The sequence below is a fragment of the Colias philodice genome, chromosome 13, assembly GCF_061535455.1.
Source record: "Colias philodice isolate Cphi_HAF_F1 chromosome 13, ilColPhil1 Martin Lab GWU primary, whole genome shotgun sequence".
Classification (NCBI taxonomy): Eukaryota; Metazoa; Arthropoda; class Insecta; order Lepidoptera; family Pieridae; genus Colias; species Colias philodice.
In genome coordinates, this window is record NC_143098.1 from 251,915 (window position 1) to 269,679 (window position 17,765).

The 17,765-nt window shown below is 32.9% G+C and overlaps 1 protein-coding gene across 1 annotated transcript; it reads right to left on the reverse strand.

Moving 5' to 3' along the window:
* Nucleotides 1-220: 220 nt before the first annotated feature.
* Nucleotides 221-5,370, reverse strand: LOC149483132 (4-vinylanisole receptor-like). The gene is made up of 8 exons (XM_089702920.1): nucleotides 5,220-5,370; nucleotides 4,636-4,852; nucleotides 4,137-4,259; nucleotides 3,756-3,954; nucleotides 1,906-2,082; nucleotides 1,340-1,444; nucleotides 654-809; nucleotides 221-280 (listed from the first exon to the last, which is right to left on the reverse strand). Exons 1-8 carry the CDS (start codon nucleotides 5,368-5,370, stop codon nucleotides 221-223), a joined length of 1,188 nt encoding a protein of 395 aa, XP_089559046.1.
* Nucleotides 5,371-17,765: the final 12,395 nt, after the last annotated feature.

Sequence of the window (17,765 nt, forward strand, 5' to 3'; positions counted from 1 at the left end):
TTATTTTTCTCTCGAGATTGTCAACTATCAAGAAATTGTGATGCTCTACATTTACTTACAATTTCACATAATTTTTCGTTAAATCATAATCCCTAGTTAAACTGTTACATTGCATTTGACAGATACCACCTCGCACAGCGCAATTTTACGACAGATTTCATTTTTTTACAATTCTACGAAAACATAATAAAATGCACTAACAAACATCACTTACATTTCTTTAATTTCGTTCATCAACTTGGCGTAGAACCGTGAAGAATGTGTACGATGCTTTCATAATCTGAAAAAATATAGATAAATACAATTAAACTGTACTTGTAGAACTTGAAAGTAGGTAGACATAATATAATAGAAAAGTATACAGTAGGTATAATTTTAATTTTACAACCACACTTCCTATGGATCTATTCTATTTTACGATTATTATCAAAAACGTGAAAGTTTGTGATGATGGATTTTAGTTACTATTTCACGCAAAAAATATACAATAGCTTTGCTGACATTTGGTAGTTATGTAGATTGTTTACCAGAATAACACATAAGCTATAAATTACTTGGTTTTGCCTATGTTTTCGAACGTGTGTGTACCACGGGAACTAGTACACCGCGCCGCACACCTGCTCGCTCCGAGAACGTGGCCCTACATTACTCACACTCACAAAAGACGCGAGGGACAGTGTGGTGAATCCAGCCGCGGTGAGGCTGGCGACGCGGCGGCAGCGCGTCATGACCACCAGCGCGGAGCGGCGCAGCGCCACGCTGCAGCTGTACCACGGGAACTGGTACACTGCACCACACACTTGCTCACTCTAGGATCATAATTATCTTTAATATTTATAGCAACCTTAATTGACATAAAGATGAAGATGAGGATGAGGATGAGGATGAAGAGGAAGATGAAAATGAAGATGAGGATGAGGATGAGGATGAAAAGGAAGATGAAAATGAAGATGAGGATGAGAATAAAAACATAAATATAAACATAATTAGTGGTACTAAAGCTGTCCGTCAGTCCGTCAATCAGTCAGTCAGTTAGTCACATAAGTAATTTATTTTTATCTTATTTTCACTATATTCTAAGCATTTCCTGGATTTATTTTAAACTAGCTTTCCGCCCGCGGCTTCGCCCGCGTTTTCAAAGAAAAACCCGTTCCCGTGGGATTTCCGGGATAAAACCTATCCTATGTGTTAATCCAAGTTACCCTCTATATGTGTGCTTAATTTCATTGTAATCGGTTCAGGTAGTATTTGCGTGAAAGAGTAACAAACATCCATACATACAAACTTTCGCCTTTATAATAGTATTAGGATAAAAAAATATTGTTACAATAATAATAACTTCAAAAGCAAGCTCGTTCCCTTCATAGCAGTAGATGAAGACCTGCTCCGCCATGGTGCAGAGGTAGCACGCCATGGACATAAATCTAACCAAGTCGCTTGTTAGCTGAAACATGAAATGAAAAAGACAGAACACAATTTTTGATAATAAATCACGTATGGAATCTTAATGTCATGTATGTAATCTTAGAGCTGAACAACCAAACACTAGAAAGTATAACAAGGAGCCTTTTTAAATATGTACGTTGTATACACAGGAAAAAGAATTGATTAAAAAAAGACTTACATACAAAATATTTAAAAAATATTTTCTTTTATTATAAAATCGATCAATTACCAAGTACAATCTTTCCCTTATCATTCTCCAAAAACAATCCCTATCCAAAGTTTTACTTGATTATTTTCAAATTTCATATGATTTAAGACAACTCATTAATGTCATGCTCATGACACAAAAGATCGTAGATTCGACGCCAACTACTGGGAAATATTACCACCTTACACGAAATATTTATTTTGTGTATAATAATTTCATTCAGTAATAATATTTCACTCTGCAATACATACAAAGGTTAATTGAAACGCAGTAACACAAATGATGACGAGCGACACAGTGAACTGCGCGAAGGTGGGCTCCGAGAAGCAGCCCTGCAGCTGCTCCACCGTCTGCAGCGTGGCCTGATGCTGCTCAACATAGTCGCTGAGACGGCCGGTGACTAGCATCTCTTGCTTTGATGTGAGACGCTGTGAAATAGTCTAATATGAATCGTTTGAAGTGAATGCCATGCTATTTGTGTTTTATTACGATAATTAATTATCTTCCTTCAAACCAGTGGTCAGCGGTGATGTGCCTTTTATTTCAAAAGTTTATTTCAATTACGATATTAGAAAAATATGTCCGTATGTATGTAAGTCGTGGTTCATCTACATGTATAAGTAATAAATATGTTTATTATCGGCTTTTTACTTTCTGTCATCAATATAAACATTTGAAGAAATTCTAATGATAAGAAAAAAACAGTATCCGTGTCTATTTATTTTCTTTATTTTTACTTTCTCTCTACAAAAATGTTTAAAACACCCTCTCTTAAAACTCGACGGCATTAGTGTAAAGCTTCGTAGCGCCATCTGCTTGTGGGCGTTCGTAGCAGAAGCAGTGGTGTGCAATAATCACAAACTCGTAGGCTTTTCGTAGCGATAAAGTGTATGGTGGACCTCGACAGCAATATTTCGTAGCGACATCTACATGTAGCGGTTCGTAGCCGTAGCAGAAGTGTGTAGTATTCACAGTAGTAGCTGTTTTCGTAGCGATAAGGCATGTGAAGATTCCACGTGATCGCAACATCATGATTTCTATAAGTATGTATGCGTATAGTGCTGTTTCTTGTGCTTGTATCTTTTAAAATAAATACTTAAAATATGCTGTCGTATTTTAAAGGGAACCCAACGACAGATTACTAATGGTCTAAGATCCGAACATAAGGCGAAATTCAACGGCGTGATAATAGAATGAGACCAATTTTATAATTAATTTAGTCTATTAAAAAATGTATTAAAAATGGGTTGACTGGGAAAATCCTGGACAGGACATTTTTAATGAATTAAATTTTTTTTTATTTTTTATTAATTGCAGTTTCGAGATATGTAATTAAACAATTTTGTAATAAAACAGTGCTGACATAATTTTTTTTTTCATCATCCTATCAAGTGAAAGTAACTGGTACCGACATACCTGTTTATACCTGCCAACCTAGCCGTTTGTCCCGGTAAATATTAGAAAACTATGACTGCACATTCTGTAGGTTTCATACTTTAAGTCTATTATATTTTTTTTTTATTATCTTGATACTGCAATTAAGTAAAAAAAAATGTTTTTTTTTTTAATTCATTAAAAATGTCCTGTCCAGGATTTTCCCAGTCAACCCATTTTTAATACATTTTTAATAGACTAAATTAATTATAAAATTGGTCTCATTCTATTTTCACGCCGTTGAATTTCGCCTTATGTTCGGATCTTAGACCATAAGTAAATAATTACTACGTGGGTAACAGAACTTGAACTTTGAACGTTTAATATTTATTTAATTAACGAGGATTTGATTCAACAAACAATCAAACTCATACAAACTTTTAATGATAGTTTCGTTTAGTACTAAATGAAGGATTTTTATTTTATTTTATCCGTTCCTGAGGATAGCGCGTTCAACCAAAAATTAACTTCTACAACTTTATAATAAAAGATATATATATTACAAAAGTGATTAATCGAATTTAAATTTAATTTGTAAGAAGCAACAACATTCTTACACCTATTTCTTTGAGCTATCACTAATCTTAATAATTGAATTTCCATATTTATCTAGAAAGCAACGCTCTAAACAATATCTCACGCATTACCCATGACACAAATATCCTACCCCATTCTCCACACACAAGTCAGCACACAAGCTGCTCAACCTCGTCGACACCAGCCGCAGCCGGCACCGGCACTGCGCGATGAGCGTCACCACCAGCACGTCCTTGCTCACGTTGAGGCAGGCCGCCGCGAAGATCGCCACCACCTGGTGACTGTAGGTCAGCTCGTAGGCAGGGGACTTTGAGGTGTCGTATGGATACCTGTTCGAATATGAAATAATAAAGAGAAAAGTTTGTAGAGCTCTATAGCTAAGTTAAGTCTTGCTCATCTTGCGATACTAGTGCTGTACATATGTATGTAAATAAGTTTAAATGATATAGCTATCCGTTTAAGTAATTAAGTCAATATTATGCTATTAAAGTTTCTTTTAGTTAATGGTTACCATGCTCGATACGGCAGCTGGTTATCCTGGGCTTCCATGGATGCAGCCGCCGTGAACCCGACCAGAGTCAACATCGATATAGTGAAGAATATGAACAGGTGCATGTTTGTTCCTCTGTTACAGCTAGAGGATAATTATATTACTTTAATAATATCATGTAATAATGAGTGTGGAAGCATTCATTTATTAGATTTAATAATGTAGATATCGTTTTGGATAGTCTAAATAAATATGCCTTAAAGGTGATATTGTACTAGGATTCATTTCAACACCCCGGTTTACTTCGCTTACTTACTTACTCTAGATATAGGGAAGCGCTTGACCACAATCTCGCCTGATGGAAAGCTAAGATGTGGTCTAAGATGGTACGCGCTTCCCTAGTAGGTATTTAATTTCTTAAGATGGTATCATGATAGAGACAGTTTTTTTTCCACAAAATTTCAAACATACTTTTGAGTAAAAACTTTAAAAAATTGTGATTATTTAAATAAATAAATACCTCTGTACGATCTCCCATTCTTCATCTGTCTCAGCACCTTTCAGCATATCATCATTCCCTTCCACGATCGCCTGGATCCTCTTCCTCCTCACCAGCAGGTTGAGGATCTTCACGGAGTGCACCAGGTTGGTGCACATGAGGAAGGCGGTGGCCGTCATCAGCGATAAATTGCCCCAAATCATGTACAAGTCTACCAGCTGGGTTATTATATATATACCTAGCGAAGGACAATCATACTCTTTGTAATACAAGAACTACCAAAATATTTCAGTATCTACTTATTTTGTGTTAAATTTTCATTTTATAGACAGCATTTAAAAACCTATCAATTTATTTCAGTTTCGAGTGATTGTGGAATTCACATCCGTACCAAAAGATTATATTACTTCGCTTTCTGTATTTTTTAATGTCATGAAAAAATAACCATTGTCATAATTAACAGCCTATCATATCGCTAAACGCAATTTCAAAACAAACATCTAAGATGTAAATGTTTTTGAAAACATCTACTTAAAGTACCTATCCTAGTACGCCTTGTTCTTTACTAGTTTTGACACAAGAAAGTGTTATCAAAAATGACTCACCCAAAAGGAACATAAACACACAGACAGTGTAACAATTATACAAAGATAGTTTCCACCCCTGCAGCTCATCTGGTGCCCACAAACCAAAGATTTTCAGACATGTTAATGAAAAGCGAATTGAAAAATTAGCATTCTCCACCACGACACCCATCGTCACCACGCACGTATTGATCAGTGTGGGTTTCCATTAAACAGGAATAAATACAAATAAAGACAAACAGAATGTTGACTGAAGTTCCAAGTTTACTTTGGCATTGTTTGAATTACAGGTTTAGCTGTTGTGTTGAATCAACAGTGAGTGAGCGCTTTTAAACTAAAATTGAAAATTAGTTTTTGCTTATGAAGCGGATTTTTTTTCTCTTTTCGATTCATACGTCAATTAATTATTATTGATTCAATAACAATTCACTTCCCTTATATAATTATATAAAATATTTTTGACATAGATGTTCCTTACTTACGTAAATCAACTTTTTTTTGTTAGTTAAAGTCACTCGCATGAAATTGAATAAGCAATAGAAAATCTAATGCAGTGGAATATAAAGTAAATGAGAGATGAAATATATCAAATTCCAGATCTATCTAATAGTAAGTATGAAATATTATCGAAACCTCTTATCATTATGATATGACAATTAAAAGGTCTGATGTATAAGGGTCGGCTGACATGTAATGCGGGCTATTATCTCGTCCTTCATAATATCAATTAAAATGTTTAATTTTACACAAAATATTAACTAGATCTTGACCGAATCGGTTCTTATTTGTAAAGAGAATTGCCACTAAAGAATACGATGTAGAAAAAAAAACAATTAAACCTCCGAACTTTCTTAATTTATTCAAATTGTACAACGAAAAGCTCTATACGGTGTCTGTTTACTTTTAAATCCTTTAATAAACTAGCTGGAGCCTAGATTTTATCAGTATACATTATTCTTAGGTATAAGTACCGATATGATCAGCTGTTTTTGCATAAAAAAGTAACAAACATGAAGTGAACGAATAGTAGATAGGTAGTAAAAGTGTCGTTCTACAATTGTAGATTTAGGATTTCGTTCAAATGTGTGTGACTGGCATTATGGTAAATCAAATTTAATTTTTTAGATTGGTCATTAGTCACAATACCAATTTCACGTTTTGACTCTATGACTACAACGCGGTGTAAACTATTTTGTGGCACAATTAGCGTTTTTGAACTATGAACGTAACACATGTTCAAATAAAACAAATTTTTACAGGTTGAAATGGAAAATTGATACCAAATATTATTCAGATGGAAATGAATGATACCTAAGGATAAGTGGCTACCATTTGTCGCTAAATATTTCCCCTTATTTTTACATTCCATTCCATTCGCACCACTCCCATCTGATAAACAGAATATACCTAACATTATATGCAGCTGAATAAAAAGCTTGTTACGCAAGCTCTTTCCACATAATGAGATACCTATAAGCACCTATACCTATAGGCACCTAAACCTATAGCATATACGTATAGGTGCCTATAGGTATAGGTACCTATATGTAGGCACGTATAGCGGTCGATTGGTCTAATCTCGACATCTCACAGCCGTGGGCCGGCTCTACGATATTTATTCCAATAGTTATTCCCGCCTGTGTTCACGCTGTTCGTTTGTATGATTTTTATCCCACTTTTAAACTTGATCTGTACAGCATTGTTACAATAGTGATGATTAAGCTCTGAAAAGCTGGAAATTATAAATTTTGTTATTGCAAATCTCTACAAAAATGGGTCGAATTAGAAATATGTATTCACAAATACTTAATATATTTTTCATCCGTATTTGTTCATCAATTTAAAGATATAAATAAGATTCGCAATAGGTTATAACTACATATTATTTATGTGACCTTTGATAACCAAGTTTATCAATATTAAGTATTAGCACTTAAAAAAAGGAGTAGATTATCAATGCTATTGTTATTTGTTTCCTTTTATTATGTGATATCTATGTTCATGTTATCTTTTTACAGGATAAAACTATTTCGACAGTTCGTTTTTATTTGCAAGCTGATAGTTGATCCTATTTTTAATGCAAATCTAATTGGTTTTTAATTCTTAATAAAGCGTGATTAACTCTATCAGCATCTCAACTTAGTTACTTTTAATTGTGAAACACTGCCAATTCTTTCTTAAAAACTTAGTACGCAGTTTGCTAAAAGCTCCTGTGGCCGATGCCTTAGCATCATCAAGTGGGTGTCACCTGTTGCGGGGGGCGTGTCCTGCAGCGGCACCAGCGCGCCGCCCCGCGGCTGCCGCAGTCCTGCAGCACCAGCCGAGCCAGCATGACGCACCGCCTGCGCTTCGACGGCAGCTTCCTGTCGCCAGAACGCTGACGTTTACTTAAACATAAGGTGAGTCTCGTCTTGAAGGTTGTTGGGTTAATGGTTCAGGATCTGTAGATATTGCAGTTTTGAAAATTCTGGGACGAAGATTTTGGTTGTTTAGGAGTAACAGAGTTTCGGAAACTTCGGCTTTTTTTAATCGCGCTTATTGATAAAATAAAAAAAATCTTTATTTCACCTTTTGGATATACAATATTGATTATGAGGCTCTGGATCTCTTGCTAGGCATAGCCTGATAATATGACGTATCTAGGATAGATATAAACATTTGGAAATAAACTAACACTATTTATTTTGTACATAAGTTGTAAAAACTGTAGGTACATTATATCATCATATACCTACAAATTAATAGAATTAAACAGTAACCATCCGAAAATATTACAATAACTAGTGTTCAATTTGCGAAAAGAAAAAAGCTAAATGTCTAGTAATTTTTTCAGTAATTCCTGAAACGCGATGTGCTTATTTTATTTGATCAAATAAAAAAATCTTAAGGATGTTGATCGCGTAAAGAAATTCTGATAGTTTTTTAAATTAATTTGACAACTATTTCAACGCAATTTGATTGGGTACAGTGCTGCGAAAAGCGGGAGTCACAAAAATCACCTAAACAAAACATAAATCCATTCTTCGTCCTTCTTTTCCGGCGCAATCCCGCTTACATTCATACAATTTCTTGAAGAAATACTAAATCGTTTTAGTAGGTTTTCTAATTAGGCGTAAAAATAAATTAAACTTAACTTCTCTATAACACTCAACAAAAAAGTATAATAAATTCGATATAAACACAGGTCATTTAATAACTTTTAAAACGGATCTCCAAGTCTTTTGACAGAACTTTATTAACCCGATGACAAAACAATTACAAAGGTTCAATCAATATCGTTAAATTCGAACTTTGAATCACTTTGTAAAATGACTAATAAAAGATAATCAATCTTGTATTTTCATCAATTAAAAAGTTGGTAATGTTTCACAAAATCATTCTATCATTAAAGTCGTTAATCTAAAAGACCGATTCAAACGTATAAATAGGTACTATCTACTTACTTTTATTTTACCTGAAAGGTAAAATACCACTAGAAGTTTAAACTTTTAATACTTGATGATGTTTTTTAAACTAAGAATTTCAGGTGAGTTTGAGTTTTACAACATGAGATAAATAAATATAATTACCTACGTATTTCTATGAAACAAATACGTGCGTTTAGTAATAATCTTCAAAGTAAATAAGTCTAGCCTAGGTAAGCAAATCCTTTCAGGTTTTCATCTATAACGCTCTTTGTAACCGAGAATGATTTATTAATCTTCGCAAAATTAACAATGAAGAGGCTTCTATATTGATTTGAGGTAGCCTAAATTTTCTAAAACGGGGTGTAATGAAAACTTCTAGATCTTCATGTCATCGTTTCTATTAAACAAGGTGAGCTATTACAATTATTCTAATTTAATAAATAATCTAGTATCTACTGATATAGATTAGGGTAGTTAATAGTTATTACATAACAATATAGGTATATTCATTTCACGAGCATAGTGTTTTACGAAATAATAAGATGTCGAGTGAGGAGCGTCTATAAAATATTTTAACATCCCAGCATCTCTCTATTCAAACTCAAACAAACTCAAACTCAAACATTCATTTATTCAATTAGACTACTATTTAGTAGCACTTTCGAATCGTCATTACATAGTATTTTTAACATTTACCACCGATTCGGAAAGCAGTATCTATGGAGAAGAATCGGCAAGAAACTCCATAGTTGCTCTTTTAAATCATGTCAATATTACATAATATGTAACTTATATCTAACTACATAATAATATATCATAATATGCCAAAGAACTGTCCTGTGGTTTTTACGCGATAACCCTCCATGGGTCTTTATCGTCTATATATTCCTGTATAGGTAAATTCCTATTATAGGTAAATTCTACGTGGATACAATAAAAACCACACTTGTTTCTAAAGTCGGTGCTCTAGATTTTTTCAACTCGAAAGGCATCTATCAAAAATACAATTAAATTGAAAAATACAATTAAAAAAATTTGTTACGCGACTGCAAGGACAAGACAATACATATTATAATGTCGGACAGCATACTCTGCCCGGAAATTAAAAAACCTTTCATTTCGATACGATTCACAAACAGGATACCATCAACAATTAAAATTAAAATTGAATCATTGAATGGAATACATAGGTATGTATCAGAGGATTGGATTAGATTGAACAAGCGATTGAATTATTCATACAATAAAAATGGATATTTGTACCAGGTGAAACTGACCCGAACCTTCATACTTTTCAAAAGATATAATTATATACTACTAGCTTTCCAACCGCGGCTTCGCCCGCGCAGTCAAAGAAAAACCCGCAAAGTTCCCGTTCCCGTGGGATTTCCGGGATAAAACCTATCCTATTTCCCGGGGTAAAAAGTAGCCTATGTCCTTTCTCGGGTATCAAAATATCTCTATACCAAATTTCATGCAAATTGGTTCAGTAGTTAAGGCGTGATTGAGTAACAGACAGACAGACAGAGTTACTTTCGCATTTATAATATTAGTATGGATTTCTGGTACTTTATCATGACGTAGAGAATAGAGAATAGTATGAGACTATTCAGACTCTATCAAACTTTATTCCTAATTTCCAATTTTATTATTAAATTCCCACTGTATTGCAATTTTTATAATGCTATTGGGGGAATATTAAGGGTAGGTAGGTATCTATTATTTTTCCAAGAAGGGCATTTATTTTTCTTTATTGGATAGAGGCAAGTGAAAATAAAGAGGTGAAGAGAGCATGTTAATCTCACCGTCAATTTTACGAAGTGACATAGGTAATAAATACATGTGTCGGTTGCACTTTTAAGTCTAAAACGCTAAACAGATTTGTGTGTGAAATATTGTAATGGGGGAGGCATAATATAGAAATCATTAGGCGAAACGATTTTCGCACTATAAATCACACGATTATAATAAGTCAAACTTTTTTAGAATACGTACGTTTTTCCGAACCAGTGTATATAACTAGTGCTCAATAATTTCTTTACGTATTTTGAAGAAAATCGCTTCTAAAAGAATGCTGCTTAAACAAATGTTTGAACATGCGAACATGTTTTAGTTTTAAATTTTATATTCCCTAGTACAATATCCACATAATACGCCAAATTATCATCAAATGGGAGCAAGTATAACATAAGAATCTCATAGGCACCCGTTACACGCTCAATCCAGATCACGATCCAAGTCAGGTGACGGATTGACGAATCTTTATGTGGATCGTCGCGACATTAGATGGTCAATCCAGATCATATCAGTCCACTGTTCGACATTGTCAAATGCACACGCATTCACAACCACTAAATAGATCTGAATAAGAAAAAAGCTTGTGCAGCAATAATTATTGCCTGTTATTTGAAAAAACGCGTGAAGAGGAAACGCTGGGTTAAACCGTGGCTACTAAAAAGGAACATCTATACACATTCGAACTTGTTAGATGAAATTTATAGTACGGAAGAGGAAGAGGATTACGCAAATTACTACAGGATGAAGGAGGCATGTTTTGATCATCTGTTAAAAATGGTTACACCTGTGTGTTGTCGTCCCATACCATCGCGCTCCGAACGCAGACTGACGTAATTTGACAGCATGTTACATTACACGATCAATCTGGATCTCGACCAAAGGATCGAGATCGTTGATTTCTAAAAATCTAGATATTTTCTGATCAGGTTTTACGATCCGTCAATCAAATACATTACACGGTCAATCTGGATTGAGATCAATGATCATGATCAAGGATCACATTCTAGATTGAGCGTGTAACGGGTGCCATAGACGTGTACACAAATCCGTGTGCGCTATTTGCGAGGCATTCCGGGAATGAAGGGTCGTCCCTTTGCTAACCAATTAACGCGAACTATTTTCTATTGTCGCATATTTTTCATTTTTTTGCACTTTTCGTATTAAGGTTTAATGTAGGTGAATTAACAAAAACATTAAGTTAAGCGTAGGTATTTGAAAATCTGTGCATATTTTTTCTACTTATAATTTACACGTCATAGTTACAGATCTTTAGGTTATAATGCCTAATTTAAGCGACCTAATAAGATTTTATATTCTAAAATATACTTATTAGTCTCATTTCTCAAGAAGAAAAATCAGAACTTACATTATTAAAACAGCTTTAGGGGATTTGTAATACAATCTTTGGAATTTAAATTTCTCGCCTCTTCACTAAGAGTTAAAAGATAATAAAACAGAAACTCTCATCAACGTGATATAAAAGATTGTTGAATAAAAATAAACAGTCTCGACGAAAAAATAAATGGCTCAACACAATTAAACCTCGTAATTGTGTATGGTGTCTACCTACTTAGAAGATAATAAAATACTACCTACTTCAAATATAATTGTATTATATTATTATCTGTGTACCAAAGTAAATACATTTTCAAATATTATCTTAAATGATATTAAATCGACTCTCTTAGTTCTGATAGAACTTTTAACAAATATACATTCGCAAATGGCTTATTTCAGATCTTTAAACTTTTCTTTTCTAATTCTGAAGCTCGGACGTAATATTGTAAGATCTGAAACTTCGTATAACTACGTATACCTCCTTAATATTTGTTTCGTTTTTCTAACTGTTCCAAAACACACATTGAAACCAATAAGTTGAAACGACTCTACAATCGAACATTTAAGCGAAATTTAAGCTTTGTAATGAAACCTCAATTGCAAACTTTTCAGCCACTCACAAGCGACTAAATTCACCATATCACATTACTTTCAACTCAATACAAAACCTTCACCAGTCTAGTTAATATGCATTATCAATATTATCATACAAATATACGAGGGGTCAACTTGTACTGGCCGGTTCAGCTCTCAGGTGACTCGCTGATCTCATTATAAACGTATCAAACTTGAGATGACCCCTCACTTGTGAATATTGTCGAAACACAGTTATAACTAGCCCCGTCCCGTCTTTGCTCGATTTGAATAGTGTAAAAAGTACATTTTACACCACGTTATTTAATATACAAATACATATAAATAGGAAACATTTTGATTCTTTATTTTTGTTTTAATTTTGTTATGAAGACCACCTTTCCGAGTGAAATTCTTTCATTAGCCTTTTATCAGTTACATTTTTACAGCATAGACAAATTACCAAGTCAAAAAAACCAGTCATTTAAACTTTTCCAGTTAGAATAATGAATAAAACATTTAATTTCTTAAATCCTAATCCCTGATAACAGTTATTGTTTATCTTGACGATTAATATTCGAAAAGATATCGAATACCACTTTATTGAAAAAAATTAGAAATTAAAAAAATCCAAAGAATTATTTGAGTTATTAAACATAGAAACAGATCACAGCAGTGTTACGAATCTAACGACATATCTAAAGATACTCTTTAAGTTCTTAAAATCCAGTAAAAAATATAAAACGTATGCGAGATAAACAAACATTTAATTTTAATCCGTGCCATGAAAGCAGTATTCGGCCATTTTATTGACAATAACATTTGAGAGCTCGTAAACTTACAAAAGACCGCGGACGGTGGGATGCTTAGCATCTCATTTCACTAGATAGATACTTATTATACGTTAATGCTCGTTTGATACAAAATATCTTATTTATATATGGGCGGATGGCCATAATCATCAGAATCACCCATATCTTCAGTAAATTATGATGTTGGTGGAAACAAATGAATCATCAATGTTACAAACAAATGTTATGTAATCGCACAAATCTATGCGCTAGTAATTAGGGAATCACTTGATCAATCGCTTTTAATTAGTTTCGATACAACAATGCACAAGATTACTCGGAACAATAGCGATTCGTCGCAAACGTGGTGCTCTAGCCGTTCTTCGTTTGTAACCAAGCAACGTCTCCAGCCGACCATCGACGCGACGCTCCGCCAGATCGACAGTTGTCAAATCTCGTTCCGATGTAATTCTCATCAGCCAGTAATACTTCTACCAGCCAGTAATACTCCTACATATACATATATGGTCATACATATAAAGATAAAATTTCAAAATGTATTTTCAATGTGCGGGATATCTAGAAGACTACGCGGCAATGTTCTCGACTTAATTCTTATCTATCAGATAATTAAACTGTATATATTTCTACGATTTCAGTAGGAAGTGGCTAAGGCAAGTGGCACATCCATGCAGTAACTATGTATAAATACCGAACAAAAGAAACATCCAATTAAATTTGACTTAATTTTCGTTAAATAACAAACCTATTTTTTTGTGGTCACTTATGTAGGACTATCAAATACATATAATATTTACAAACAAAAAATGAAAATATCTCTAACGAGAAGCTATAAAGTAAGAAATAAAAAGATACAAATATCTACAATTGTAGACACATAAGGTATCCTTCAAGCTGTCTTTCTTCATTATTGCGCTAAACACGATCGCAAATCTCCGATAAATTAATTGAATCCCTTTTATCTCGGAACACATTAGCCTCCACTTACGGCCAATAAAAGCGAATCACTTCACGCGTAGTTAACCGTAATAATTATAAACCAATGAACGTACGGATTGGAACAAGGAAACGAAAGCAAATAATGTTTGTTGTTTAACTGATTGCTATAAGTGGATGTAGCGCAAATATAGACTAATACTTTATGATTTATATTACATCTAGCTTACCACCCTTGACTTCGCCCACATTGTCTGAAACCTAATAAATTATATACTTTCTTCTTCCTCTTGAATCACTCTATCTATTAAAAAAAACGCATCAAAATCCGTTGCGAAGTTTTAAAGATATAAGCATACAAAGGGACATAGGGACAGAGAAAGCGACTTTGTTTTCTACTATGTAGTGATAAAACGAATCGATTATTTACCTGAATTGCTGAAATAACATAATTACAATTAATGAGAATTTTTTTAACATCGCTTTGAAGTCCAGGCCAAATTTTCTGCGTAATTTTTTTACAGAATAAAGTGATGATGATTTAATTCTTTGAAGTTAGTACCTATATACTTTTGTAAAGTTTGTAGAAAGGATTTTTGTAATAAAAAATAAAAAGAATGTATGAAACCCTTAACTTCTGTAAATATTTAAGTCTGTAATAGTATTTTTTCGTAAAGCAAAAATTTCATTAATTTCACAAAACATTTAAAGGTGCGAGATTCCTAACGTTAATGCGGCTTACAAAGAATTTTAAAGCTTCGCATCTACCCAACTGTGTTAGATTTCACAAACATATTCCATGGGAATGGACTATATTTTTAATAATTGTTAATATTAACAATTGTAATTATCGGTAATTATTTTCGTGAGAAAGGAGTGCTTTTTTTTAATTTATCATGATAAGTAGGTATTATTATTTTTCAGTTTCTACGCCTTGTATATTTTTTTCTTTAAAAAAATAACTGGAAATCTAATTATTGATGTGCAATACGATACATTTCAGAACATTTTTAAAACATTTTTGCCAATTTCAAAGCAGTTCATTGAAAGATAATTTCAGTGAGCGAGCGTCGAAGGGTCATTCCCATTATTTTTGTTGGTAAAGCAATCTGCAATGTTTGCGGCCTTCCGCAAACACGGCAAATTGTCACCGTGTTTACCGCCAGTGTTGCCGTACAGCTTGCCGACTTGTTGATCTAGTCCTACTTTTATTTTATTTCATTCGCTATTTTATAATAAATAGTACAAAGTACTGGATTGTTCTGAAGCATTGTTTTGAGGATAGATATTTTATTTCATTTTCTATTTTAAATACAAAGTACTACATTATTTTGGAGCATAGTTTTAGAAGGTATTGTAATGTTATTGAGGTATTTTATATGATAGCAAATGTGATGAAATCGTACCCAGTGAAATATTTCTAATATGTAAGTAGGTATTTTACTTGTTACTATAAAATATTAAACGACCTAAATTTTTAAGACCTTTTATAACTTGGAATAATTGCAATTGATTTATTTTTCACACTTTATTCGAATATAGTTTAACTAATGAATGAAATTAGTTATAAAACACGACTTTTTACCAAAAACTATAGTCTGTCCACTATAAGAATTGCTTTTTGACAGCTCGACGGGTGATACCAAAAGTGATGTTCAAAAGATTATCGATTGTGATACCATTACAATTATAAATTCAAAATATTATCATAAATCGAATCAGGTACGTAAATAATAATTAAAACGTAAACGTACTAATAAGATATGTAATAATAAGACCACATATCTATGCATTGTATGTTAAGGGCGCGTATAAAGTCAAATCACCAATCAACTTTTAGTTGATACGTGTAATATTCAAGACCAAATATAAAAAATAAAATATATGTAAAACTTGATGATATTTTCGATTATATTGTCAGATCAAAAACATAAAATATTGAAATTGACTCGATAGAAAAAATTCACGAAGTTACCTCTAAATTTCACACTTTTACGTTTTTTACTGGACATGGTAATACTTATTATGATTTTTTTTTCATAAACAATTATATTAAAACATTTGCAAGATATTTGTCTGAGCATTTTGTGTAATTACTTTTAGTTTTGGTTTAATCACGATAAAACACTTTTGGCGCTTACTATATTTTTAATTACGCAAGAAATCATCTTCCATCGCACGTTCCGGGAGCTAAAAACATAATTCTATTTCATACATCAGACGCTATCGCTCCGTTGAGACGAGTAGACCACGCTAAAATTGCTGCGCCGTGTTTTATAATTACGCCGAATATTGATTTGTTGAAAATGGTAAACAACAAAATGAAAAGACTTAAGAAACCAGAACTAAAGAAGATTCGAATTGAAAAGATAACTAAATGTCGAAGTTAAGTTATAATAGTATTGTTATAATATTAATAAATAATAATTATAATATAAAAAGATAAGTCTTGATTTACCTATTTGAGAAAGTTTAGTTTCTGTAAAATAATTTCCGCGGGCTGAGTATTGACGCGATAGCAGCAGCAACTATAGATAGGTAAATAAAATTCATAGTGGTACCTAATTCACAGTCGCGGTGCAATCAATCAAGTCAAGAAAGATTTATATTATTATTATTACTATAGGCAGATCCTATGTTCGCTCCAGTAAATAATAATATAAATAATATGTAAACCGGTTGTGAATAGTACATATATGTTATATTTACAATCTGTATTAGATAATCATACATAACATATATACATAGGTATAACAAATTCGTACGAAAGTCAAAACTGTACTTACATTGAATAGGTATTTTTTTATAATATACATATGTATATATGTATATATATAATATATTCATAATCTGTATTACATAGTAATATGTAGTACATATCTATACATAAATATAGTTTATTTATATATATTATAAATTTCTAAATTTCGAAGAACTTTGTAATATTTTATAAAGGATAATTTTTATTTTTATTTTTAGAATAATTGCTGAGTCGAAAAATGTCGTACAATCTAATAGTCCATTGAATAAAAAGTTCTAGAGTGCGTGAGTTAGTAACGTAAGATGTTTCTTCGGAAACATGTCAAGAGTCCCTAGGTAATAAACATACTAAAACCCCGGGCCACTAGGAGGAGCCCCGGAGTGGGGGGAGGGGGAAAATGGGTCCATTTTTTCATTTTTCGCTTAAATCTCAAAAACGGTACATGTTAGAGAAAAACTTTCAAGGAAAAGTTGAAAGGCCATAAAATTATCTACAAGTTGTACCTGAATCATTTTTTCCTTTATCCTACCGTTTCTGAGTTATACGCAGTAAAACATGATTTTGGCTCAAACAATTTCCACATCAATCGATCAAAAAATATTTCTTTCTTCCAAAAAACTCAAAAGTGCAACTTGTGACTGGTACTGTTAGATTGCTTTTAATTAGGTCTATAATTGGTAAAATAAACGCATTCCTCCATGGAAGCCTTTAGGAGGAATCGATTGTCAAAATACTATATTAGGGTAGTTTGAGTTACTGAACTTGATCTTTTTATTTTTTTCTTCCAAAAAACTCAAAAGTGCAACTTGTGACCGGTACAGATAGATTGCTCATAATTAGGTCTATCATTGATAAAAATACTAGATTGCACCACGGAGGCGTTTACGGGGAATTGAATTTTATTAGGGTAGTTACGATACATGAACTTTTTAACTAACTACCC